Source organism: Chinchilla lanigera, unplaced genomic scaffold (genome assembly GCF_000276665.1).
Source record: "Chinchilla lanigera isolate Chin_1 unplaced genomic scaffold, ChiLan1.0 scaffold00112, whole genome shotgun sequence".
Taxonomy (NCBI): Eukaryota; Metazoa; Chordata; class Mammalia; order Rodentia; family Chinchillidae; genus Chinchilla; species Chinchilla lanigera.
In genome coordinates, this window is record NW_004955513.1 from 5311001 (window position 1) to 5337016 (window position 26016).

At 57.7% G+C, this 26016-nt stretch overlaps 1 protein-coding gene across 1 annotated transcript; it reads right to left on the reverse strand.

Annotated features, from left to right (window-relative positions):
• Positions 1 to 3369: 3369 nt before the first annotated feature.
• Positions 3370 to 25052, reverse strand: Exd3 (exonuclease 3'-5' domain containing 3). Its single transcript, XM_013506584.1, has 10 exons — positions 24876 to 25052; positions 22145 to 22377; positions 21811 to 21931; positions 19190 to 19411; positions 18886 to 19050; positions 15486 to 15539; positions 14587 to 14702; positions 5702 to 5801; positions 4867 to 5001; positions 3370 to 3507 (listed from the first exon to the last, which is right to left on the reverse strand). Exons 1-10 carry the CDS (start codon positions 25050 to 25052, stop codon positions 3370 to 3372), a joined length of 1461 nt encoding a protein of 486 aa, XP_013362038.1.
• Between the last annotated feature and the right edge of the window lie 964 nt (positions 25053 to 26016).

The following is a 26016-nucleotide window of genomic DNA, read 5'->3' on the forward strand; positions in this document are numbered from 1 at the left end:
CCTCCAGCAGGCAGAGGCATGGGCAGCTGTGGGCAGGGTCTGCCTTAGCACGGAGCAGGGGAACAGGGGCATGGGCTGTGGGGGGCTGCTCACACCCCAGCGCCTGGATAGAGGAGCTGTCCCTCAAAGAGCAGCCCCTGGTCCCAGTCAGAGAGCTGCTTGGCCTTGGGGGCTGCTCAGTGCCTGTTGCACACAGAGGCTCAGACCCTGCGGGCCCTGGCCCTGACCACTGCTGGGGCTGCCACCTGCATCTGCCACATTTGCCAAGACGGCGTGTTTGCTGCCCCCACGCTGCCAGTGCAGGGAAGGGGCACACAGCATGATGGGGGCCCTTGGTGTGAACCTGAACCCTGAGGGTTCCACCCTACTGGATTGCTCTGGCAACAGTGGGCTCAGGGGACCCACTTAGGGGGCTCTGGGGTTCAGCCCTTGCCAGCACCCTGGGGCTCAGCTGGCAGAAATCTGGCTATTGAGGAGGCCCAGGGCAAGTTCTGGAGGTGAGGAGCCCTGAGTTGGCTGGAGGAAGACCCCCACTCAGGTGAGATGCCCACTCAGGGATCTTTAGGGACCTTCATGGGGCGGCCCTGTTCCTGCCTCCCTGAGTGGCTTGTGCATGGCAGCAGGTCCAGGCTGCCCTGAACCTACTTCTCCACGTGGGCAGTGCAGGGCAGGCGGGGCCCAGGCTCCAGTCTCGCGCCATCCTGTAACCTACAGCTGGCCTGGGGCGTGAGGGGTGGGGACACCGATGGTGGGGATCCCAGCCCTGGGCTGCTGGCCCAGCTCCTTTTCTCTGCAGGCCTCACTCACCCAGCCTGGTAACGGGGGTCTGAGAGCAGCTGGGGCAGCAACCGGGAGAAGGCCTGAGCAGAGCAGGTCCAGCAGGAATGTGTGGCCCTCTTCCACCACCGGAATGATGCCCAGGGCTGGCCTGTTGTGGTGAGCAAGGCTCTCCACCCCGCGTCCAGAAGGGCAAGCATGATGGAACCTTGGCCATGAGCACCCGACCCACTCTGGCCTGGGTTCCATGCAGCTGCAGTGGAGGAGGAGGCCCACATGTCCCTCTGCAGGCTGGCTGGGGCCTGGCGATGCCCACACTGGGGACCAGATCATCTTTGTGGTGGTTCTGGGACACCTGGGGGACAGGTGGAGGGTGAGGCCAGCAGTGCCAGGTGTGGACCAACGCCAGGAGCCTATTCACTGGGTCTGGTGAGCAGCGTGCCCACTTCCAGGAATGTGGCCTCATGCCTGGTCAGGTACGGCCAGGTGGCCGCTGTCCCTGCTGAGGGGTAGCTGGTAGTGGCCCTCCTCCTCCTCCAAATCCTCCTGTGTCTCCTCTGGCCCTAAGTCAGCCTGGGCCACCCGGCGGGGGGGGGGGGGGGCAGAGCTGGTGTAGCCCGGCTGTGCCCCTCAGCTCCTCCTGTCACCCGCTGAGCCTACTCACAGGGGTGGCCCTATGCCCGCCTCAGTCCATGGAGCTGCTGTCGTGGGTCCGTGGGGCAGCGCCTGCTCTGGAGCCTGAGCCGGCTGAGTTCTATGGTCACCGCAGCCGGTAGCCGCTCCTGGGGTAGCAAGAGGTCCAGGGTGCACTGAGGAGGCGTGGCAGGGTCACTGTGAGCAGCCGCCATCTGCAAGAGCTGCAAGTTCTCCCCCACCAGGCCCTGTAGGTCGCAGAGCCCTCGGAGCAGGGCCGCCCAGCCTGGCCGGTGGCTGAGGCTGAGGATCAGGCCGCTTGCTGAGCAGCTCAGCCCTGCAGCCCGCTCTCCATCACAGGCCTTGGCGCCAAGGTCAGACCCACTTCTGGGACCCCGGCCCAGCTCCTGTTCCCTCTGCCCTGCGCCCGCTCTTCTCTCCCATCATCTGCACCTGGGGAGCAGGGGAGCGGGCAGGGCACCCAGCCGGGACCCCTGACCAGGGAGGCCTGAGAAACCCTCACAGCCAGCGCCCAGCATAGAGGCAGGGGTCCCAGAAAGTGTGGGCCAAGCTGGGCTGGGTACAGCGGGGCTCCCTGGAGCCTCACTCCAGCCCTCTCAGGGCCATGAGGTCATAGGCCAGCCTACGTGGCCCCTAGGACTTGTGGCTCCTTGTCCACGCGACCTCTGGCCCCTGTTGCCTCAGTGTTCCTGAGGAGCCTGGCTGACCCCCTGGGGCCGTCTGTCCGGATGGCTTCAGCACCCCCAGCAGCCCGAGGTGTCCGCTTCCCCCCGGGCTGCGTGTTCTCACGTGGACGACAATATGAGGAAACTCCTCCACATTCTTCAGGATGTCCGCTGCCCTTCCGGCTGGCTCAGCCTTGGCACCCTGGGGGACCGGCCTTCTGGACCGCACCCCAGAGTGTGCGTGCCTCTCTGGTGACTCACACTGCCTCCCCACCTCTCAATGCCACCCCGACCCAGTGCCACCCTCTGCTGCCCAGCCACGTCCTGTGCATGCGACACAGTGCCTGAGGACATCTCCGTGGTCAGGGTGCAGCACAGCCTCGTGTGCCTGTGTGTGCCACACGCTGCCTGTGTGCAGCGCTGTCCCTGAGCCACAGGCCTCGGGGTCCCACCCACAAGAGGACTCTGCTCCCATCACACCGCCCCCCCTGGCACACGCCCACCTCGGGTGCCCACAGAGGCCAGGCACCACGTGGGCACAGAGGGACCTACGGGCCACCCAGCCCCTCTGGACCCAGTTGGCTTCCCGACGGCCCAGGTAACAGGTGCAGCGACTGCTCACCTGTGAGTGGTCGGCCCAGTTTCGCTGAGATACACTTTTCTGCCAAGGAAACAGGCTGTGCAGTCACTAGCAGCCCAGAGCCCTCTGCCAGGCCCATGCGGCCCCTCTCCTGGCAGCATGTGGACCCTGGGGGCTCAGCTGCCCGCAAGGCTGGCAGAGCTCAGCATGTGCAGAGGGGTCTGATTGCCTAGAGCCGCTGAGGCCCGGGCTGGTGCCCAGCAGGGGCCCCCAGGGGTGCCCAGGGCACATGTACCCCACAGAAGGCTTGTGGCACAGGCAGCGCATGGCGGCAGCACTGGAACGTAAGGCTGAGAGAAGGCAGGTCTCAGCTGGGGGCATGGGGACACGCAGCGCAGGACAGAGGAGCTGTGGCGGCTCTGTGTCCCCCCACCGCCCCACCGCTAACCACAGGGCCAGGCCCAGGCCTCCGCTGCCCTCGCCCCAGCCAGCCGATTCCCCTGGGTCTTCCGGCGTGATGGCCGTGCCGCCTGGGCCCCTGCACGGGCGACAGGGCAGCACACCACCCGGTCTCAAGCCTGTGCTGCAGGGCCAGGCCTTCCCGGCTTTGAGTGCACAGCGCTTGCTTTCTGCCTCTGCAGAGGAGCGCAGACCCCTCAAGGCAGGGCGAGCGCTCACTGCCACGGCCTGAGCTCAGGGACACCCGGGGACACATACGATGCCCATGCTCCCTTCCGGGACCCGCAGGTGCCAGAGGATGGCACCCTGTTCAGCTACCACTCTGTGTCCTGTCAGGATTGGGGTCCTCACAGAGCCCACCTGCCCAGGGCCCTGATGAAGGAGAAGAGGAGGGAGAGGGAAGAGGGGTGGGAAGAAGGAGGGGAGAGGAGGGCGAGGAGGAGCAGTAAAGGCACAGCCGAAGCCCTGGGCTGGGGAACATGGGCCTCCCAGCTCCTCCCCGGCAGGGGGGGCACTCTGGCAGCCAGGGCTCTGGGGTGGTGGGTGCAGCGGCCAAGCCCCTCCTCCCCTGGTGCTCCCGGGCTACGCCATACTTCTGCTCACACAGGACCCGCCAGCTAGCATTTTGGGGCTCAGTCTCTCCAGCCTGGGGAGTCGCCCTGGGAGTCGCCCTGGGGCACTGCCTGCGGGAGAGAGCCCAGTTTGTCACAGCCTCTTTGAAGTTAATATGCTTTGAGGTCTTTACCTACAGCCATGTCACATACTTGTGGGGTTCTAAGTGACTCCCAGGCCTTAGAGGGGAACAGCACCCCCACAGGGCTGCAGGTCAGCACTGAGAAGGCCGGCCGGGCCCTGGGTCCAGATAAGCCTCGCTTTGCACCCCGATTGCTTGGCCATTTACTGTAGGTATCTTGTGGAGATGTCTCGTCACCCCCCGAGAACAATCGTGTCGGGGCTTCTGGTTAGACCCACACACCCTGCACTTAAAACAGTTCTGCTTAGGCGTGGCCACCACTGAGATGCCCCTCCAGCTGTGCCGGGGGACGCGCGCTGGTAACCCATCCATTGTGGTCCCTCCCCCCCCCCCCCCCCGCACACCTCCTCCTGGCGTGGCGCGGATCCAGCCCGCCTCCCACATGCCCACCCCCCTTTCTTGGCTGTCCCAGAGCAAATCCAGTAAAAGCGCCGTGGAAATGAAGACTGAGCTCAGAGCCGTGATTCTGCGCCAACCCCAGGAACTGCAGTGGAGATGCCAAGGCCACTCTGGCGCCCGGGGGCCCCAGCTCCTCTGGAGGCTCCCAGGTTCTCACCCCTGTGCTGCAGCTTCATGGCCCTGCATCTCCTCATGGGCCTCCGCCTCCCTCCCCCGCCCCCCACCGCCCCTGGCCTGCATTCCCCACCCCCACACCTCCACCCTCTCCTGCGCTTGCCCCACTGGAGCCGTCCTCGGGATGTTGCACCTCCTTCACAGAATCTAATCTTTGAAACCTTTCCTTTTTTTTTTTTTTTTTCCAGGACCGGGAATCGAACTCACGACGTCGCATTTGAAACCTTTCCTAATTTTCCTTTTCTTTGCTTATTTCCTTTGCACCACTTTTTGGAAGATACCTGCAGACTGGTTGCCCAAACCCTCACTGAGCTCTTCATTTTCGGCCACACTTTCTGCCCGCCAGCTCCGTTCTAGGGCCTGAGCTCAGGGGTGGCACCTGTGCCCACATCGCGGCCCCTCACCGAGACCTCACAGCTCTGGTGGTCCCTCTCCTCCTGCTCCTGAGCCCCGGTTTGGGGGGTCTGTGTGCTGGGCATGTAGTGGCCACACCTGCAGGCTGCTGTCTTGGAGAGGCTGAGCTCGGTGGGCGCTGCAGCCTGGAGCCCGGGGCAGATGCAGCTGCAGGGGGCGGGCAGAGCCCGGGCTCAGTGGAGCCTGCTGTGGTCTGAGGTGGTTTGGACCCTGGAGGCGTAGTGCTGAGCCGTCCCTGTCCTCCTGGGGTCTGTTGAGGGGCAGAGGCCCTACGAGGCGGAGCCTACGGCAGGTGACCGTGGAGCTCTGTCCTCAGAGCCTGGTTGGTGCTGGATTGTGCACTTTCAGCTCCCAAAACTGTGAGCTCCACAAAACCCTTTTCAGTACCCAGCTTCTGGTATTTTATTACAGCAGCAGAAAACAGATGCCCACAGGCTCTTTCCTGTCCTCTGCAGTGCTGGGACACCTCCTCAGAAGAGCCCCTGAGACCCCACTTTCAGCCCCACTGCTCTGAGGACCGCAGGCCTCCAGGTCCCAGCCCTCCTGGCCCCGAGGCCGGTGCACCGGCCCCCAGGTCAGCAGTCGCCGCCTGGCCGTCTGCTTTGTAGTCTCCAGCACCTCTCTTAAAAACTTTCCCTCATTTTAAAGTAGAGAGGCAATGAACGCTTGTGCTCATCCGCCACTTTAAACTATAAATTGTTCACTGGGGCCTGGCTGACCTATCCTATGAAGTCAAAGGTGTCCATGCTCCTGTGAACCTGCTCAAGAGACGTGGGACTGTGGTCCACAGAACAGCAGCATTGGCACAGCTCCCTCCTCAGTCACCTGCGCCTGGAACAGCCACACGCCACGGCCAAGGAGGGACGGGGCAGGGGTCCTCAGCCCGGAACGCCCGTCCAGTGAGGGCCGGAAATCCTCTGGGCGTCTGCCAGCATGGGGGCACGAGGAGCTGTCCAATGCCAAGGAAGAGACCACCGGAGACAGGAGGGAAACACTGCCAAGCCCGTGTGTGAACCTGCTGCCTGAACCTCAGTGTGGAATGCTGTAGCTCTCAAAAGCCTCCTGCGCCCCGAGGTGCCTGCTCCCTGGGCTTCTGTGGCCACTGCCGATGCGCCACTGTGACTCTGTGCGGTGGGGCCACACAGCCGTGTGCCTCGGTCTGGCTCCTTTCCTGGCGGCCCCGCAGCCACGGGTGACGGTGCCTCCCCTGCGTGGCTGGGCCCGAGGACCCCCGTCCCTCCTTGGCCGTGGCGTGTGGCTGTTCCAGGCGCAGGTGACAGAGGAGGGAGCTGTGCCAGTGCTGCTGTTCTGTGGACCACAGTCCCACTGCTCTTCTCAAATGCCGGGAGTACAGGGTTGTCGTAGCTCGGAGTCAGATACCAGCTGTGAGCAGTTTCCCCGCATGCTCACTCCCCACGGGCAGTGTGGGTTTCTGTCGCTCCAGGTCCAAGCCAACTCCTTTGTGTCGGCCTGGCGCGCTGGCTGGACGGGGATGGGTGGCCACGCTGGGGACGGGGACCTTCCTTCGTGGTTTAGTTTGCGTCTCCCTGATGAATTGGTGCTGAGCAGCTGTTAATTTGCTTGGGGGATGCGGCTCAAGTCCTGCTCCCAGGAAACCCGGTTTGTCTTGTGCTGCGCATTTGCTTTGGGGTTTTGTGTGAGTGCTTCGTGCGCTGCGTACAGACTCCTAAGAGGTGCTCGGCAAGCAGCCGCCCTGGGTCTGGAAGCTGCCTCTTCGCTCTCACAGACGTACGGTACGGCACAGCAGTTACTGATTTAAGTCAAACTGGCCAAGCTCTTCCACTATTCCTAGTGATTTTCACGTCCTTGAGGAATCTCTGAGGTAAGGATCAAGCAATACAGCTGCTTCGTACAAGTTTACCTCACAGCCCACGACCTTGCTGAGTTTACTTGCTAACTCTAACAGTTTTCTGTAGGTTTTTCCTACATACAAACTCATGTCTGGAAAAAAATGACAGCTGTTCTCGTGCTTCGGACTTCTCCGACCTGCCTTGCCTGACTGGGATCCTGGTGCGCTGTGGAAGTGGTGGCAACAGCTGCCCTGTTCTTGTCCTCAAAATCAGAGGGAAAGCATTTCAATTTCACCCCTGAATACGCGGCTTCCAGGGGGCAGTGGACGGACTGAAGGGAGAGTTACAGTGAGCACCATCACTGTGTAGCATTAACGTGTGTAGACCGTTTTAACAAAAATATGACGCTCTGGAGTAGCAGGCCCAGATTCACCCTCCCCTGCAAACACCCGAGGAACAGAACTGAAGAAACCTGGTTTTCAGATGGTGGGCAGCACCATGGGAGACGAGACAGGAAACGGCATGGAGGCCCAACGCACAGGTGTGTGGTGTGCAGGACTGAGCCCCGAACGCCCATCCAGTGAGGGCCTGAAAATCCACTGGGCATCAGCCAGCACGGGGGCACGAGGAGCTGCCCGATGCCAACGGAGGGACCGCTGGAGATAGGAGGGAAACGTTACCAAGCCTCACACAAGATGTGAATGCTCCCAAAGCGAGGGTTTTGTTTTGTTTTGTTTTTTCTTTATGAGACAGGGTCTCACTGTGCAGTTCAGGCTGGCCTTGAGCTCACTGTGTAGCCCAGGCTGGTCTCGAACTCGCAAAGATCCTCCTGCTTCAGCCTCCCGAGTGCTGGGATTACAGGTGTGTGCCACCATGTCCCGCTATTTTTATTTTTAAAGTTTGGTACATGGTATGGCTACCTTGCCCAGGCTGGCTTCAAACATGTGATCCTCCTACCTCAGCCTTTCAAGAAGCTGGGGTTGCAGGAGTACACCACTATACCTGGACAGATGAGGAAATTCTTAACAAAAATGGAGGCAAACTGAATTAAAAGAAGGCACCCAAAAGATACTAAATCGTGACCAAGTTTATCCCAGGAGTGATGCCCAGTTTAATGTTAGAAACATTAGGTAGTATAATTCACCACAATAATAATCTAAAAGGGAAAAACCATAAGCTCTTGATAGCTGCAGAACAGTAGGGTGTGATGGTGCACACCTGTAATCCCAGCACCAGGGAGGCTGAGGCAAGAGGATCATCACAAGTTCAAGGCCACCCTTGGCTACAGAGCAAGTTCAAGGTGAGACCCTGTCTCAAAAAAAAAAACACTTTACAAAATCTAATATCCACTCCTGATCAAAATTCTCAAGAAAGTATCCAAGAAGGGAACTTCTGTAATTTGATGAAGGGCATATCCGCAGTCTGTAGGTAACACAGCACTCAACAATGAAAGACTGAAGCTTGGTCCCAAGATCGGGGTCAAGACAGTGATGTCCACTTCCATGCCACGTTGTAATGAATGTTCTAGAAGGACAGGGAGAAATAAAACTGCCTTTATTTGCAGGCAACACAATGATCCTCATTGAAAATCCTATTCTAAATAGCTATAAAAACTGGCAAGTTTAGCAAAGTTACAGAATACAAGGGTTGACAAACAAGAATCAATTGCATTTCTATACACTAGCACCAAATAACTAGAAATTGAAATCTAAAAACATCACTTACAACATCAGATATGAAACACTTATAGATAAGCTTGACAAAAGATATACAAGCCTTATTAAAAATTGCTGAGGGCAGGGCTGGGGATTTAGCTCAGTGGCACAGCGCCTGCCTAGCAAGCACAAGGTCGTGAGTTCGATTCCTGGTACCCGAAAAACACAAAAAACAAACAAACAAACAAAAAATTGCTGAGGGCAACTGAAGACCTCAATAAGTGGAGAGAGAGGCTCCATTTCATGGGTCAGAACACTAAATTCTCCCCAAAGTCATCTTTAATTGCAATGCAATACTAATAAGTATTCCAATAGGCTTTTTTTGAGGTAGAAATTAACAACCTGATTTGAATATTAATATCAAAATGTAAAGGGTCTAAAATAACCAAAACAACTTGAAAGAAAGAAAGACAGGCAGAACAGAGCTGGAGGGTCAACAGCACCTGAGTTGAAGACTTCCTGTGAGGCTACAAGGCCCAGAAGGTATGGCATGGGTACTGAGGCAGACAGATGGACAGAGCAGACAGGCTGGCCAAGCTGGACCCACACCCGTACAGACGACCGATGTTCACAAGGTAGGGAGGCAGTTCAGTGGGAAATAAACAAATAGTTCCAAAGAGGCATCCACATGTTACCAATAAAGAACACCGATGCCTGCCTCGAACCATATGTAGACACCATCTAGAAACTGACCATTGACCTAAATGAAAATCCTAAAATCATAAAACTTCCAGAAATAAGGACAGGAGATGTTTGTGCTCATGAGTTAGACAAAGATTTCTCAGCTACAATACTAAAAGGTGATCCACACATTTAAAAAAATTGATAAATCAGAGTTTGATAAATTAAGAACTTTTACTTATTGAAAGACACTGTTAAGAGAATGAAAATATAAGCCATTTGCAAATAATACATAAGACTAAGAATATGTGTGTGCACGTGTGCACATGTATGTTTTGTTTTGAGACAAAGTCTTGTTGTGGTGCCCAGGCTGGCCTCAAACTCAGGATGCTTCTGCTGCAGTCACCTGAGTGCTGGATTTTGGGTATGCACCACCATGTCTGGCCAAAATATATTTTTAAAAATCTCAAAACTCCATAATATGAAAACAAATTCATCTAAAATGTGCAAAAACTGAATAGCTACTTCACAAGGAACAGGAAAATATGCTCAGTATCTTAGTTGTTAGGAAAATGCAAATCAAAGCCAGAGTTCAATATCACTGCACCCCTGTGGGAGTGGCTGAGATGATGCATCAAGCCTCAGAGGAGGTGGCGCAAGTGAAATTCACAAGGTCTGACGATTTCTTTAAGTACAGCACTCCGGCTCTGCCTCCTGGGTAGTCCTCATACCCAGGGGCCTACAGCCAGGTGCCCAGCAGCTTCCTTAGTGACACCCTGAAGTGGACAACACCCGATGCCCACCAGCAGGTGATGGGGCACGAACCCTGTCACCTCCACTGTGACGACGCTGCCTGCTACAGAAAGCAGGAACCAGCGATCTCAAAATAGCTACTGGGAGGAAAAGCTCACCTCACGTCATTCCATTCACATTGTGTTCTAGGGGAGGGAAGAAGTCTAGCGACACAGATCAGGGGACAGGAACGTACAGGGACAGGTGAGCTTGGCCAGAGGCCTCAGGGCCGAAGGGGATGTGGCGACGGCCCTGATGAACACGCATGCTGAAAGTAGTCAAGACGCTATACTCCAAATGCCCGGTTTGGGATGTATTTATTATATCTCAGTAAAGCTAAAAAAGGATATTTCCTCTTATTTTTGTTGTTTTTTAAAGTAACACTTTTGATTAGATTAAGGAAGTTCCCCTTTCTTTGTAGTTCTCTGAGACTTTATCATAATAAGGTTTTTTTTTTTTAATTTTTTTTTTTATTTTAAAGAATAAAAGAAGGATAACATAATAATAGGGGGGAAGTTATTATTATTTGCTAATAATAACTTAGCAAATTACAGACAAAATGGTAGGAAATTATCAATGGTTATCATTTTACATATTATTGTCTACGAAATAGTTTCTCAGGAAAACAAATAGACAAATAATAGTGAGTTACAGACAAAAGAGGTAGGAGATTATCAAGAGTTGTTGTACTATACTTTGGTATCTTCAAAGTGGCTTCTAAAGAAAATAAATAGAGCTATACATGAGTGACCTATTGAAAAATCATTAACTATTCTCAATGGTTGTTGTAGGAAACAGATAATAATAAACATACATCCATTTATGAAATAGGATAGGAACATTACAAACTTTACACAGTTATGGATAGATTAGTAGGAAAATATCAATGGCTGCTGTAATACATGGTGGTATCTTCAGAGTGGTTTCTCAGGAAGACAGAGATATGCAAGAGGGACCTATTAAGTAGTTACAGCCTAAGGGTTGTCAAAAATAGCATATTACCTCCTCACCAGTGACTCCTTTCACTGAGGTATGATGGCTGGAAGGAAGGCCAGGATTGAAAAGAAGGACCGAGAGACTTGCACCTGTGTCTAGCAACAGGCTGTTTTCTTGTTCCTCCGTAGTCATGATTACCCAGGGCTCCTCGACGGAGATGACGGTCTGGCCAGAGGGAGAAGGCAGACCATGCCCCAAGCCCTCTCATTCCTGTTGGACTAACTGGTAGCATGGGTCTGATCTCTGGGGCCTCCACCTCAGAGGGCAGACCGATCTCCAGTGGTCTCCTTTGCATCCAGGGCATGGCCCATGGGGCCTCTTAAGGCAGTTCCTCTTGAGGTGGCCTGGCTTTTAACAGTGGTAGCAGGTGAACGCAGTTGTCAAGTTCTTCTTGGAGCCCCGGGAATCAGACCTGGGATCTGTTTCTCTTAGTGGTGCAGCAAAAGCAGCTGCTTTTTCTCGGTCTCTTTGTTTTCTCTCCTTGGCCTCCTCCTCATCATGGCTATAGAATACTGAGGAGGCATTCTTACTAACATCTCAAGTGAGCTATCTGGGGTGAATATCATAATAAGGTTTGAGGCTGGGTTTTTTGTTTTTTTTTTTTTTCTTTTCTTTCCTTTTGAAACAGGGCCTCTGTATGCAGTTCAGGCTGGCCTTGAACTCACTGAGGAGCCCAGGCTGGCCTCAAACTCCTGGTGATCCTCCTGCATCAGCCTCCCATGTGCTGGCATTATAGGCATGGGCCACTATGCCTGAGTTGTATGAGGTTTGAGTTTTATGCAGTTGTTTTATATGCTGGGATGACTATGTAGCTTTTATTGTTTATCCTGTTAAAGCGGGAAGTTATAATGATTTTTGAATATTAAATCAATGTGGAATTTCTGAGATAGACTGCACTTGATCACAGTGTATTAACTTTCTTAAAAGACAGACTTGATGTGTTTAAGAACAGTTGCAGGCTCACAGGAAAACTGAGCAGAATGTATGGCATTTCCATTCACCTCTGCCCCCAGGGTGCACAGCCACCCTGGAGCCCCAACAGTGAGCACCTGTTACAGCCAGCAGGCCACATGGACCCATTGCTGTCACAGTCTGTAGTCCACACAAGGGCCGGCTCTCGGGGTTGATATACTGTGGGACTGGACCTGTCCCCTGGTGTAGTTAAGCCTCACTGCCCACTTGACTGGCTTGGGAGCTGCCCACCTCTGGGTGTATCTGGGTGGGGTGTGGGGCATAGGGTGTTACCTTGGGTGCCACATTTGGCCCTGGCCCTTCCTGTCTGGTGCTGTTCCATGCTCTGCTTCCTAGCTGCCATGAGACAAGTAGGTCTCCTCCTCCATGCGTTTCTGCCATGATACTCCTGCTTGGAGCAGCATACCATGGACTAAATCCTCTGAAACCATAAGCCAAACTCAATCCCTCCTCCTTTAACTTGTAGGTGCTGAGTACTTCGTCCCAGCAGCAGGAAAGCTGTCTAATACACCATCCCTCCCACCCCCAGCCCATGGAAACCTCTAGTCTTTTATATTTATTTTTTTGGTTCTAGGAATCAAACTCACAACATCATGATTGATATCCCCAACCCCTCTGATCCTTTTACTGTCTCCACAATTCTGCCTTTTCCAGGAGGTCAGACAGTTGGAATCACAGAATGTGTAGCCTTTCTGGACCAGCTTTTTCACCTAGCTGTATGTATTTGTTTCAAGTCTTAGTAACTTATTTCCTCCTCCTCATTTTCATTTTTGAGATGAGGTCTTGCTAGCTGTCATCTTGGCTCAGCATCCCAGGTGCTGGGACTACAGATATGCACTCCATACCTAGTTAAACCTCACTTCTATTTTAGTGTGAATAATATTCCATTGTCTTGATGGACCACAGTTTGTTTATCCCTTCACCTTCTGAAGGACATCACGGTTGGTCCCAGGTCTTGATTAAGTCGTGTGAATAAGGGTGTCACAGACATCTGAGTGCAAGTGTCTGTGTGGACATAGGTTCCAGCTCCACTGGGTAAATGAATGCCCAGGAGCGTGACTGCTGGATCCCACGGTGAGTGTACATGCCGTTTTTGAGGCACAAGCGGTGGGACCATTTTCCGTTCTGTTGCAGGGAGTGAGAGTTCCAGGACCTGGTGTTGTGGTGCTGTGGGTTTGGGCCGTCCCGACAGGTGTGTAGCAGCCTCTCATAGTCGTTCTGATTTGCATTTCTCTAATCCTTATTTTCTTTGATGAAGTGATTCCCAATTGTTTCCCCCTTTTAAATTGGGTTGTTCCATTTTCTTATTTTCGTTTTAAGAGATCTTTGTCTATTCTGAGTAATAGTCCTTTCTCAGATATGTCTTCTGCAAATATTTTCTAGCAGTCTGAGTCTGTCTTCTCATTCTTTTGATGAACTCTTTCATATGCTGGCTGGTTAATTGCTAATATTTGGTTAGCGCTTTTGTGTCCATGTTCATGATGTATACTGGACTTTAATTTTTCCTTCTCCTAATGCTCATGTTTCGATAGCTGGCTCTAAGCGAGTTTTGACATGCCCCTTCTTCCTATCTTCTCCAGGAGAGTTTGTGAGGCTGGTTGAGTCTTCCTTAAGTGTTTGGAAGAATCCACCAGTGAAGCACTGGGGTGAATAATTTCTTTGTGGGGCAAAGTTTCAACCTATGGATTCAATTTATTTTACAGACATAGGAATACTCTATTTCACTCTGTTTTTAGCAATCCCTTTTGGCAAATGGTGTCTCCTAAGAACCGGGTCTATGACATCTGATGGTTAAACACATGTGCTGCGCCCCTCCATGTCAGCATCTGTAGCTCTGTGCCAGGGCCTCCTTCCCAGTCTGATGTTGGTGATTTGAGTTTTTTGTCTTCCTCAGCAAACCCAGATGATCTCTGCTTGAATCAGTTACTTCCTGGGTAGCTGCAAAATGATAATTTTTTTATTTTACTGCTCTCTTTTCCATTTATTAGCTGGGACAGACTGTGAGGAACTTTCCACTTCCCTTGGGCATTGTATGATTCGTTTTAAGAGTCCCAGGTCCCAAGCTCCCTGGCCTTTCTTTGTGCTCGGCGTATTCTCCACAGAGTCCGCGTTTTTTTTTCAGTACAGAATGGTCTTTAGAAACCAAGATCTTGAGAATCAGCAGGAGGATCACGGTGAGTTCAAGGCCAGCCCAGACTCCACAGTGAGTGCAAGACCAGCCCAAACTATGTAGCCAGATCCTGTCTCAAAAAACAAACAATAAACAAAAAGGAGAAACCAAGATCTCACTGCTCATCACTGTGGATGTCACTGCGTCTATGTCCTTTCAGAGCACAGAGCTAAGGCAGTGACGTCATTAACTCTGTGCAGTTTCCGCCATTAACCCTGACCCAAGGGCGCTCCCTGTTCACACTGAGACTGGTGTGACCGCTCACCACTGTTGGATCTCTGTCCTTCATTTGTGTGTTCAAGGTCATGAGAGTGATGACAACTAGCTGCCCCTCACCACTCCACCTGCTTCCTACCATGCCAAGTCACAGCGGCTCCTGTGAAGGGAGAGGTAGCCCCGTTCCAAGGACAAGGAAGTAAAGTCATAAGCAAGACGCAGAGAGGAGGGGTCCTGGGAGGACTGATCTTCCACCTCCTACTTCACAGGTGAGACCCAGGTGGTGTGGACAGATGTGGTGTCCAGCCCTGCTGCTGGCCAAGGGCAGCCCCGGTGCCTTCACACACCACTACATGCCCGCTCTAGCCCTAAACCTGCACTCAGGAGTCCATCCAGCACCCTCTGCTGGGGGCTCACCTGACAATGTCCCTGATGTCAAAGCCAGCCTGGCACCAGTAGTCCATGAGGGTCAGCAGCTGCCTCTGCAGGTCTGGCAAGTCAGTCATATAGCGTTTCACAAGGCTCAGTTGGTCCTGGAGCAGCAGTAGGGGACAGGGGAGCCCACTCAGACTCCAGCCAAGACCACACTCCCCCTAGGAGTTGGACCCTGTGGGGCCTGCTGGTGGCCCAGGGCATCCTGGGAAGTGGGCAGGAGTGTGGGACACCCACCACAGCCAAGCTCACCTGCTCCCAGACCTGACCCTGGTGCCCCTGAAGCTGTCCTTGTGCCCTGACAAAGGGCTGAAGCCCCGAGAGGCTCAGCTGTCACCCATAGTGCTCACCAAGCATGCAGATGTGGGGCTGAGCGGTCCAGCGGCCCTTGAGGACCCTTCCAGGGTGCAGGACAGGGACTGCGAGCTTGTCCAGATGCCAGGAAGCCCCAAGGGAGCCCTGGCTGTGGCACTGGGACTTGCGCCTTTGCCCAGTGAGAACAGCTTTGGCAGAGTCCCTGCCCTGACCCTGCAGATGTCCCTCCCCCATCTACCCACACATCGGGCAATTCAGAGCCCACACTGGATGGGGCGCCACCTGCCAGGGCAGGGTGCAGGGGACAGCATGCAGGGCGAGGCCTGGAGTCTGCCGCTACCCTGGACACAGCCTGCCAGAGTGGGGCTGGGTTTGAGCAGCCAAGGGCACCCTGGGCTTGGAGCCTGGCGAGGCCAAGGGAGGTCCACGCTGGTCCAGGCAGCCTGAGAGGCTCTGCACCCACTCTGACCGCTGGCAGCCCCTGCCCTCTCCACCCCACCAAACTGCTTCTGGAGACCTGGGCTTTATCCAAGTCCAACCTAAACAATTCACATGAAAAAGATGTTTACCTTTTCAATGTGCAGTTCTGGCTGTGGCTTCAGCTCTGTGCCCAGTATGGCTGCCTGGCCACACAAAGAGGCAGATTAAGGCAGAGAGGGGCCCAGAACCACGGGCGCCCACCCTCCCCCTGCCATGGCTGCCGGGCACAGCCAGCCTGGTCTTTTTCCTGTCTCTCGACTGACCATGGGGAGGGACAAGGCTGTTGCGGGGCAGGAGAGGGGCCCTGGGCTGCAGAGCAGTCCAAGCGGCCTTCACAGGGAGGTGTCTAAGCCTGAGGCCGCTCTGAGCGCATCTGAGAGGTAGAACAGTGGCTGGGTGGGTGCGTGGGCAGAGGGGCCCCAGGCTCTGACCCCGACCTCCTGTGCAGCCTCATGCAGTCTGCCGCAGCCTCAATGGGGCAAGAGCGCCGCAGGCTGTGCTCCAGCCCTGAGTGCGTCCTGGCTGCCGGGCCTTCCCACTTCTGGGCAGAGTGTGCCGGGCCCTGACCACCCGCACGTACCACAGGCTCACGCTGCTATTAATAATTTCCATACATCGCATTCCCATTATGAGCAAAAATAACGAAGCAGCCCGGGAGCAGCTCGGCGCCCCACCCGGCTGCTCAGAGACTAAAATAGCGGCCTGGGAAAGGCTCTGCTCGGAGTCCAGCCCTGGGACGCGCACGGGGGAGCCGGGCTGGGGGCACAGGGCTGGGGGCCTCTGCCTGCACAGTGCTGACCCTGTGGCTCTGCAGTCTGGCCTGGGGCCAGCAGCCTCGGCCTCCGCCAGGCTCCAAGAGGTACGGGGCGTGGGAGGGGGCACGGGGCCATGGCTCGGGGTGTAGGGCTGTGCAGGGTGCCCAGGTGAGGCCTATCCCACCCTCATGAGAGGGCTCTGGGCCCCTGTGGATCAGAAACCTCCCAGGAGCTTAGGATCCAAGGAGGCACCCCCATCGCAGCCCTCACACCCCATGTAGGCAGCAGCTGTCAGCCTCACCAGCCTAGCCCCCACTGCACTGGGGGAGGGGCAGTGCCACCCAGCAACCCGGCGGGGAGAGCAGGAGAAGTCATCCAGCACCTTCGCTTCATCAGCATCCAGCGATGACCCCAAGGGCCCAGGCCTTGGTGTCCCTCCCACTGGAAGACCTCACTCACTTGGTAGCAGTGTGGGGTGCAAGCTGGGTCCCCCAGGCGTGCACTCACTGTCCAGGAACATGGTCACAGACTCCGGTCCCCAAAATCCTGGGCACAGAACCTTAGGCATCCACTGTCTGGGCAGGAGCTTTCTGTGCACCCAGGGTGCCCTCTGGCGGCCAGGTGGCCCTGGTGGTGTCTGCAGGGCGTGGCTAGCAGGCCTGGGCCAGCCCCTGTGTCCACTCTGTCCTGCAGCCCTGGGGAATTCTGTGGCCCAGGGCTGGGTAGGGCCTGGACAAGGGACGAGCCTGCTCAGGTCCACCCAGCCACAGCCAGGAGCCACCTTGGTAACCAGAGGGCAGGAGTGGCACAGAGCCAGCTTCGCCATAGCTCGGGCTCCACAAGGCCTGTGGTCGCTGCTGCGGGGGCAACACTGAGCCCTTGGTGGGCACGCAGGGTGCTGGCATAGGTGTATCACCCATGGGCCCAGTCAGCGGCCAGAGAAGGTGGGACAGAGCCAGAACTGGATCTGACAACGGGGGAGACAGGTGGGGCCTCCTTGCCACCCTAGAGGACAGGAAGCAGCTCCTAGGGAGGAAGGGCAGTGCTGCAGGAGCCTGCAGCAAGACCGGCCCCATAGCTGTGTCTTTGGGAAAACAGTCGGGAAACTCTGAGAGTGATGCCTGGAGCCTGGGGTCCCCACTGCAAGGGACAGGAGGCTGGGCAGGTGCCGGGGCAGCTGAGGACCCCAGCACCCACACAGCCTTCCACCTCCATGCGGGCCCGGAGCCAAGGGGGCCTCCCCCCCTTAACGCAAAGCTATCTTTTTACCTTGATAAGCTGTTTAAAAAATGTAAATAAAATAACTCAGTGGACAAAAGCGGGCATTCATCCCGCCCGGGCCAGCCGCTGCGCTGGACATGAAATACCGCAGCACATTGAGTCGTGAGCGCCTGCTAATCCGAGCGGACAGCCTGAATGCGGCCCCTTTCGCCGGGCGCGGCGGTGGGCAGTGGAGCGTGCACCGCCTGCCGGGCGGCCCCGCTGGGGACAATGGCTTTTCTTCGCAGAAGGGGCCGGTGAGGGACAAGAGCCCCCTTTGTGTGGGGACGCCGGCTCGGAGCGGAGGGAGGCACATTCAGCAGTCCAGACACTCTTTGAAAGGCTGAGCGTAACAGAAGATGCCTGAAACACTAGCTGCCGTCTGCGTCCACGCAGCGGCCCTCGCTCCCCGCCCCGCCCGGCCACGCGAGGGAGGCCTCGGCCCACATTGTTCCTGGGCGCAGCCATGTCGGCCTCTATGCCTCCGCCTGCAGACGGAGGCTGGGGACGAGACAGACAGTGACGGGGGCAACCCTGCTTCCCTAGGCCAGGCCAGGCCAGGGAGGCCAGGTCCCCGCACCTGAACTCCAAGAGCCGGGCAGTGGCGCCTGCACACTGTCCCCACAGGGCTGGCGTCGGGGCCCTGCTGGCGGTGGGATGGAGGCCGGTCTTAGCTCAGGACAGCCTGTGCCTCCACGTGCTGTAGCTGCCACCTGCCAGGCCCCCCGCCCCCACTGCCTCGTGCAGACCTGTCAGGGTGCTCTGGGCCAGGCCCGGGACGCCTCCTCCAGGACTTCAGAGCCCAGCCCTCCTCTCGGGACCTTCTGGGCTTGCACAGGAGCCAGCCGCACTCATGTTCATGGTGGACTCGGAGTCCACCGCGGCTCCAACAGCCACACCGGCTCCCGTGGAGGCCTTTGGCTGCCAAACCCCAGGTCTCCACAGAGGGCCTCTGGCCAGGCCAGCGGGGCCGGGGTTACACACAGGCTGGGAATCACTGCAGCGCCCCTCGGCCCTGCCTGTGGCCCTCCTGGTGGGAGAGCCTCTGCCACACTCAGGGCAGGGCTGTGCCCAGCACACAGGCAGGCAACACCCAGACTGGGCAATGAGTGGCCCAGCAAGGGCAAGGCAGGAGGGTCTGGGTGGGAGGTAGTGCCACCCCACACTGAGCTGCAGGTGACGCGAGGAGCTGAGGGAGAGAGCAAAGCTGGGTCCCTGGAGGCATCTTTAAGGAGGAAGGGACCCTGGACACCAGGGCACCAGGGGAGGGGATGGCAGGGGCGCAGAACCTGCCTTGGCATCACCTGTGTCAGGAGGTGAGGGTCCTGCAGCTCAGGCCCAGCGCCTGGCTGAGCCGGTTCCCAGGCCCCACCAGACCCAGGTCCTCCGTGGCCTGCGGTGGCTCCTGTCCCTGACATCGCATGTGGGAGCCCAGGGAGCACTCTCTCTGCAGCCGGGCGGCGCGGCTGCTCACTTCCTTGAAGCTGCCCTGCTGGAGGAGATGGTAGATGTGAGCCACATGGGCATTCACATCTGCATCCCGCAGCTGGAAGATGCTGACCAGTGGCTGCGCCAGACCAGGGGCCTCCGGGAATACCCTGAGTGTGTGGACCTGAGCTGCATCCATCCTGGGGCTGCCCTGGAGGACCAGAGAGCCAGGTCATTGCAGTGGGAGCACCGTCCCAGCTGGGGCACGGGCTGGAGCCAGGGCGGCTGGCCAGGAAGTCAGGGCTGGAGGGGCTTTGGGGAAGCCTGGAGGGCTGGGAGAGGCCGGAGACCTGACTGAGGTCAAGGGCGTGGGCTGGGCTTGGACGTGGCTCCCTGGCACCTGGGCTGCCTGGGCGTGGCTGTGCCTTTAGCCAGTACTGAAGCTCCCCAGGGATCCAGGCCTCCAGGGAGGGCCCCTGGCCCTGCTGGCCGCCCGAGGCCTCCAGCAGGTTCAGCAGTCCAGCCCGTGGGTCTTCCAGAACAGCAAACCCCCACCAGGCTTCCTCCCAGAGCTGCAGAGACACAAAACCTCATTGTCACTCTGACTCCCCCCACCCATGGAGGGTTTAAAATTTAATCTATTCAGAAGGTAACTGTTGCTATTCAGCCACCACCCGCGCCTCCCTCTTGTGACTTTTCATGCCACTGAGATTCCCTTCTGCTCCGCTGGGCCCTGAGGCCACGGGGGCAGCGGTCATTGTCCGCACTAATTATCCCATAAAGGCAGGGGCTTGTCCTCGCCAGACAAAGGGCCACAGTGGCCACAGGGACAGGTTCACCGTCCCCATCCATGGAGGGCACGGGCACCTGGGCACATGGCGGCCAGACTGTTCCACCCAGTGAGCCCCAGGGAGCAAAAGGGAAGGGCTGGAGCCCGGACCACAGAGAAGATTTGGGAAAACGAGGAGACGCTTTCTGTCTCTGAATCACAGATTTGGGAAACGAGGAGGTGAGAGGAGAGAAAGTCCGCGCTGTCTCCACTTCTATGCCTCTGAACATAAACCCCACACAACCGCAGAGCCCGCAGTGCCCACTGGGCCTGTGACACCTGTTGCTCCCGGTGGGTCATCATGTGGGTGGAACTACGAGGTCCCTGGTGGTGTGACAGGTTCACAGCTTGTTGCTCAGCAGACGCTGCCCGGTCCATGACCCCAGGAGAGCAAGAGGCCAGATTCCCTGTGTCCCTGGGACCTGCTGCACAGGCCCTGGGGTGGCCCCAGGCCGTTACCCTAGGGATGGGCAGCACCGGCCACGGGCTCATCTGAGATGTCTGGGCCCCTGTCCAGCACACTGAGGCTGAGCCTGGCTGAGGTGGTGGTGTTGGCCATTCTCCGGGGAGAGAGGAGAGGCCTCAGAGCTGAGCCACAGCCACTCTGCTCGCTCAGGAGGAGAACTAGAGAGGCCGCCAGATGCCAGAGTGCAGTCTCACTCTGGTCTTGGCAGCCAGCACCCCAGGACGGGGCCACCCCAGTGGGACACAGGGAGCCCTTCCAATCAAGGACAGGATCAGGTCCTGTCCACCCTGTGTGTCTTACCTGAAGACCTGGTGGCCTGCAGCCCCCAAGTGGCCCATAGGCATACAGACTGCACTGGACATAGCCCCCCACCCACAGGCCCACGCGGAGGATCAGGCTGTTGGGGGGCCGTGACCTTTGAGGGGGCCCAGGCTCTGCCGATCCCCAGCGAGAGCACAGCCTGGAATCACCACCTCCCGGGTCCTAGGAACTGGACGCTCCCCTCGCTATAGGCAAAGCCCAAGTACTGGGCATGCAGAGAGGGGCACAGTGAGGGAAAGACCGGGAGTGTGGGGGACACCGCCCAGTGAGGGTACCCCAGGGCTGTAGCCAAGCCAGGGCCATGCACCTGCCCCCCGTGCCAGGGCCGCAGCGAGAGGTAGCCATGGGGACCCCCGGTGTGGGCCGGCCCAGGGCCACTGCCCAGGCACCAGGCTTCCCAGTCATCCTGACCCTTCTCACTGCTCCAGGCAGGCCTGGAACCCAGCCTGAGATAGGGCCCCTGGTCTGGGATCCTGGCATCCCCCATGAGGCCACTCAGTGCCCCAGGTGCCATGGTGGGGGGAGGCCCCAAGGGCTTCCAGAGACAGCCAGGTGACAGGAGGCCCCACCTCAGGCAGGGCGGGGCCCACACGAGGAACTGCCGGCCCCGCCCAAGGGCGTCCTGGGAAAAGGTGCTCAGAAAAGCCTGCCAGCCACGGAGGGAAATACGGAAGCTGTCTGTCCCTTTGGCCACCTCCCAGGGCCACAGACGTGGAGCTTCACCTGGGCATGCCCAGCCCTGGGCACCAGTGTGGTCTGTCCTGAGGAAAAGCACTCATGGAGCAGAGCAGGCCACCGAGAGCCCAGGCACAGGGCCCAGAATGACAGAGCACGTGGACAGTGGACACAGGCTGAGAGCACGAGCAGAAAGCAGACACCCAGCACCGCGAAGGAAGCAGGAGCGTCAGCCCAAGAGGTAACAAGAAAAACACGGGGCTGATTTGGAAAAGAACCAAAGGGAACTTTAAGTGAAAAACAGTGGCACACACTTCTAACCCCATCACTCTAGGAGGCTGAGGCAGGAGGATCATGAGTTTGAGCCCAGCCGGGGCCTCTTGTGCTGGAGTCCAGACCCAAAGGACGTCAGTTCAGGTCTCTGTTGCAATGGCCTCAGTGCCCAGACCCTGCCCTGCCACCTCCTCTCCTGCTCTCGGCCGAGAGCCGCATACCTTCTTGCCCTAGTTCAGGGTCAAGGCCTCTCGCGATGGGGCACCAAACCCAGCATTGTTTGTCTGAGAAGCCAGGCAGGAGTCACAGGAGACATCGTCACCAAGGCCAGGAAGCAGAGGGGAAGGCCGGGGCCCGCAGTTCCCTTGTGCTCCTGGGAGTGAGGGAGAGGCAGGGACAGAACTGACCGCAGCAGGGCACTGAGGGCACTGGGGAGGGGGCCCCAGAACGGAGGAGCCAGGGACCCCAGGCCCAGCGGCACGAGAAGAGCGCATACGGGTGAAGACAGGCGCACAGGTGGTCCCAGATCTGAGGCAGGTGGAGGGCAGAGCCCAGGTCTGGCCGTAAGGAAGCTGAGGCCCCACGCGTGACCACATCCCCATGGCCAGTTGCCCCTGTGCTGTGGGGGCAACAGCAACCCCGAGAAAGCTACAAGCTTGGGGAAGGCTGCCACAGCACCGGAACTCGAACAAATAAATACACAAACCACAAAGGAGCTGGGCTGCTGCTCCTGCTGCCCACCGTAGCCCTGGCCCTGGCTCCGTGCCCTGGATGCTGCCCAGCAGCGGCCAGAGTCCTGAGGTAGCACAGAGGGCATGGCCTTGTCCCAGTGGCCTCCCGGGCCCCTGGGCTGGGCAGTGTGGTGTTGAGGGCCACTTGGCCGGGTCCTTGCGGCAGTGCCCACCACTTGCCTTTCCAGCTGCGGAGCAGAGAACGGCACCCAGGGCCTGCAGCAGCAGGAGGAGGCGTCCTGTCTGCGGGACAAGGCACAGGTCTGAGGCCAGCAGGGACCGAGAAGAGGCTGTGGCTCCCAGGCCTCTGCCCCACGCCCGCCAGTGCTGGGTTCTCTTTGGGTTTTGGGGGATCGCAACCCCCACTAATCACTTTCACCATGGGAACTGGTACCTGCACTTAGCACCTCTTGGTCATTCCTACTCCCTCTCCTCTGGCCCATTTCTGGTTTGGGGACTTAGCACTGAGCTCCATTCCCAGTCCTTGTCTTATTCTTTATTTTGAGATGCAGCCTCACTAAGTTGCCCGGCTGGGCTCAGTCTTAACAACCTCCTGCCTCTGCCTCACAGCCGGGCTCTGCCCCTTGCATTGCCCTCACAGCAGGGCTCCCACTGCCCTCCTCCACCCCAGGCCTCTTGAGGGATCCCCCAGCCTGGTCTGGGGACCACAGCCACCTTGATGGGGGGACAAGGGCACCAAGCCTGGCCCAGGCAGGGCAGCCCACCTGACCCACAGGTGCCGGGATAACAGGGTCTGTGCCAGAACCAGGCTGGCGTGATGCAGCCCACAGAGCTCAGCCCTCAGGAGAAGCCGCGAGACCCTGCAGCAGACAGAACCGAATGTGGAACACACACCCTGTCCACGGCTTGGGAACTGGCCCAGCCCCGGCAGCAGAGGGAATGTCCTGAATGGGGTGGAAGGCGACTACCCAACACCAGCACCGCCCACAAGAACGGAGCGAGGTCCGGGAAGCCCACGCGGCCAGTGGAGGGTTGAAGTCCTCATGCATGAAATGGGAAACAAAGACATCAGGAGTCACCGAGCAGACGGCCCCTTTCAGGTGGGGAGGAGGCCACGCGCAGCCCGAACAGGGGTGGACTTGGCCTCGCCATGGCACAGACTCTGCCCAGGTGAGGCTGAAACTGAACATCGATGGTTCCCTACAATTGTGTAAAACCATCAAACCCCTTGGGACGACTCTAATAAAGGAGATTTGCAGGGAAATTTTTTTTTTTAAATTTCAGTCCTGGGGATTAAACCCAAGGCTTTCCTGCTGAGCTAAAACTCCAACCCATTTTCATGTTTTATTCTTGCTAAGGTTGCCCAGGTGGGACTCAGACTTGTGGTCCTTCTGCCTTAAAGTTAGTTAAAATCGAAAGACCTAAGTACAGGAAGGGCCAGACCAGGCAGGCCGTGTTGTCCTTTCTGGAGTTAATCTACAGATTCCTCTCCTCTGCAATCAAAACAGCGCCCACGTGCGCACATCCGGGCCAAGTCCACAGGTGTGCATGGGTGGCTGAGGGACAGGCACACATGTGGGGTGCAGCAAAGACCCATGCCCGCCTGCCACGCATGGAGCCTCCCCGTGTGACTGGGGTTCCCAGGGTCTCAGGAAGCCTTGTTCTTGTTCACAGGACCCCGGCCGCATACCCTGTGTGTGAGGACGTGGGGAGATCCTGGAGTAGGGGAGGCCACACGGAACCCCACAAACCAGCAAGACATCAGCAGGAGCCCTGGCCAAGGTGTGGGTAAGCACTGGGACCCCCACAAGCACAATGAGTGCATGCTCTCTGCTACAGCAGAGATCTGACGTGGGTGCCAAGGACAGGAGCGTGGGTGTCACTGTGGACCTCAGCCACACAGATACAGCCCCAGTGACACATGAGGGCACGCATGGCAGAGAAGCCCTGCCCGCCGTGGCTCGGGGTCTGTCACGTGAGGCCAAACCCCGTCACATGCGCCTGGGAGCCCCTCACCATGCCCAAGTGTTGGGGACCGCTTTGGTCAGTGCTCAGAAGCATTTGATGGTCAGGGCAATTGTGACCCTGAGCCTCAGGGATCCAGGTGGGTCACGCACATTCTGTGGCATAAAGTCTCCATCATCCTTGGGGCTGGGCTCATTGTCCAGTATTATATGTCACAGTGAAACAGGTTTGTTTGTTTTTTTAAAGCAGAGAGTCTCAGATTTCTGAAGTTCTGCAGATAGCTGGTGCTTTGTGCCATGAACAGTGCACTCAGAAATGGTTAAGGTGAGCTGGGTGTGGTGGTGCACACTTGTAATCCCAGCTACTTGGGAGGCTGAGGCAGGAGGACTGCGACTTCAAGTTGAAACCGGGCAACTTTGTGAGGCCGTGTCTCAAAATAAAAAAAATGAAAAGGGCTGGGGATGTAGCTCAGTGGTGGAGTACTTGCCTGGAACGCACAAGGCTGCTTCGATCCCAGCCCCACACAGGAGAGGAGGCGAGGAGGAAGCGGGGGTGTGGGTGAGGCGGTGAGTCCTGTCCACACTGCACAGCTGCAAAGGCAGCCATGTCGTTCACATCTGCTGACAGAGCTCTACCTTTCCCTGCCCTCCAGGCCCACCCACCGCCCCACCTGTCCTGTCCTGCCAGGGTCCCCCGCTCTCTAAGGGGCTCCCTGGTGCCTACAGGCTGAGCCCAGTCAGCAGCTGGAGGGGCCCCCCTGAGCACAGGTGGGGGCCAGGCCACGTCTCCTCGGCTTCTGGAGGCTGGCTGCTCACCACACCTCTGGCCCTGCCTGTGTCACTGGGCTCCAGGGCCGAGGGCACCAACCCTCGGCTCAGGGCATCACCCCCGGCGTGACCTGCTCCCTGCCTGGCCCCAGCACCCACTTCCTTGATGTTTCCCATGGGCCCAGTCAGCACTGCGTCCCTCTCGACACCTCCAGCCAGGGCCATGGACAAGTGCGTGGTGGACGCCCCACGGCGTGCACAGTGGCTGGCCAGGGCTGCTCACGCACACAGCAGTCACGAGCCACACGGTGCTGGGAGCTCTCAGGGATCCCCAGGACCTCTGGCAGAAGCTGGAGGGGCCCTGCCGCAGGCGTGGGTGGGCACCCCCAGAGCACTGCCACGCCACAGCCGTGACGCACAAGGCGAACAATTGCTGTTTCCTGTTCGTATGACACAAGAAAAACAGGATGCCAGGAGGCGTGGGTCTGAGCGGAGGAGATAAGCTGGTCTGCGACCTTCTGCAGGGGCTGCAGCAGGGCGGGAGGCCCCCTCTGTGCTGGGTGTAGGGATACTGCACCCCCAGGACACTGAGCAGGAGCCAGGAGAGGCCAGGTGGGTTCTGCCAACCCAGGCCTCCCTGCCTTCCTGGTGCGGCCTGCTGCCAGGGTCTCTGGCCCCAAATGTCTGCCCCCAGCTCTCAGCTGCTGGTGCTGGCATCCTGGGTCTGCGGGTCTGGGGTGACAGGAGAAATGCCCTCAGGCCCAGGCCTACGTCCACACCCAGGACTGAGAAATCGGGTGCCAGAGATTCAACTGCAGGGTTCCCACCTACAGGCACCATGTTCCCCGCCCAGCTGGGGTCTCAGACAGCAAGGCTGCGTGCTGTGGCCCTGGACCAGGACGCCTTCCTACACAGAGGGTTGTGGGGGACACTCCTCACGGCGTCCGGCTCTGCTTGTCACCTCAGGGTCCCCCACCAGCCTCTGCCGTCTGTCCATGACTGGAAAGCGGCTGGAGTTCCCAGGGAGCCAGGGCCTCACTCTGCTGCTGTGTGGGGACTTGATGATGCTTGGTGGGCTCCTTGCCAAGCCAGGCAGGAGCTCTGCCCTGTGCCCAGAGGGCGGCTGGTGAGGACCCAGGTGTCCTGCGAGGCCAAGCCCAGCGGGCAGTACACAGTGCCATCCCCATGC

Excerpts from the sequence above, each read along its gene's own strand:
- Exd3 (XM_013506584.1), bottom strand. The coding sequence starts at position 25,052 with ATGGCCCTGGCTGGAGGTGTCGAGAGGGACGCAGTGCTGACTGGGCCC. Across the intron at positions 22,378-24,875 it reads CAGGCAGGGCCAGAGGTGTG|ACAGGACGCCTCCTCCTGCT; the intron begins GTGAGCAGCCAG and ends CTTGTCCCGCAG. Across the intron at positions 5,802-14,586 it reads GACATCAGGGACATTGTCAG|ACGCCCAGAGGATTTCCGGC; the intron begins GTGAGCCCCCAG and ends CCATGCTGGCAG.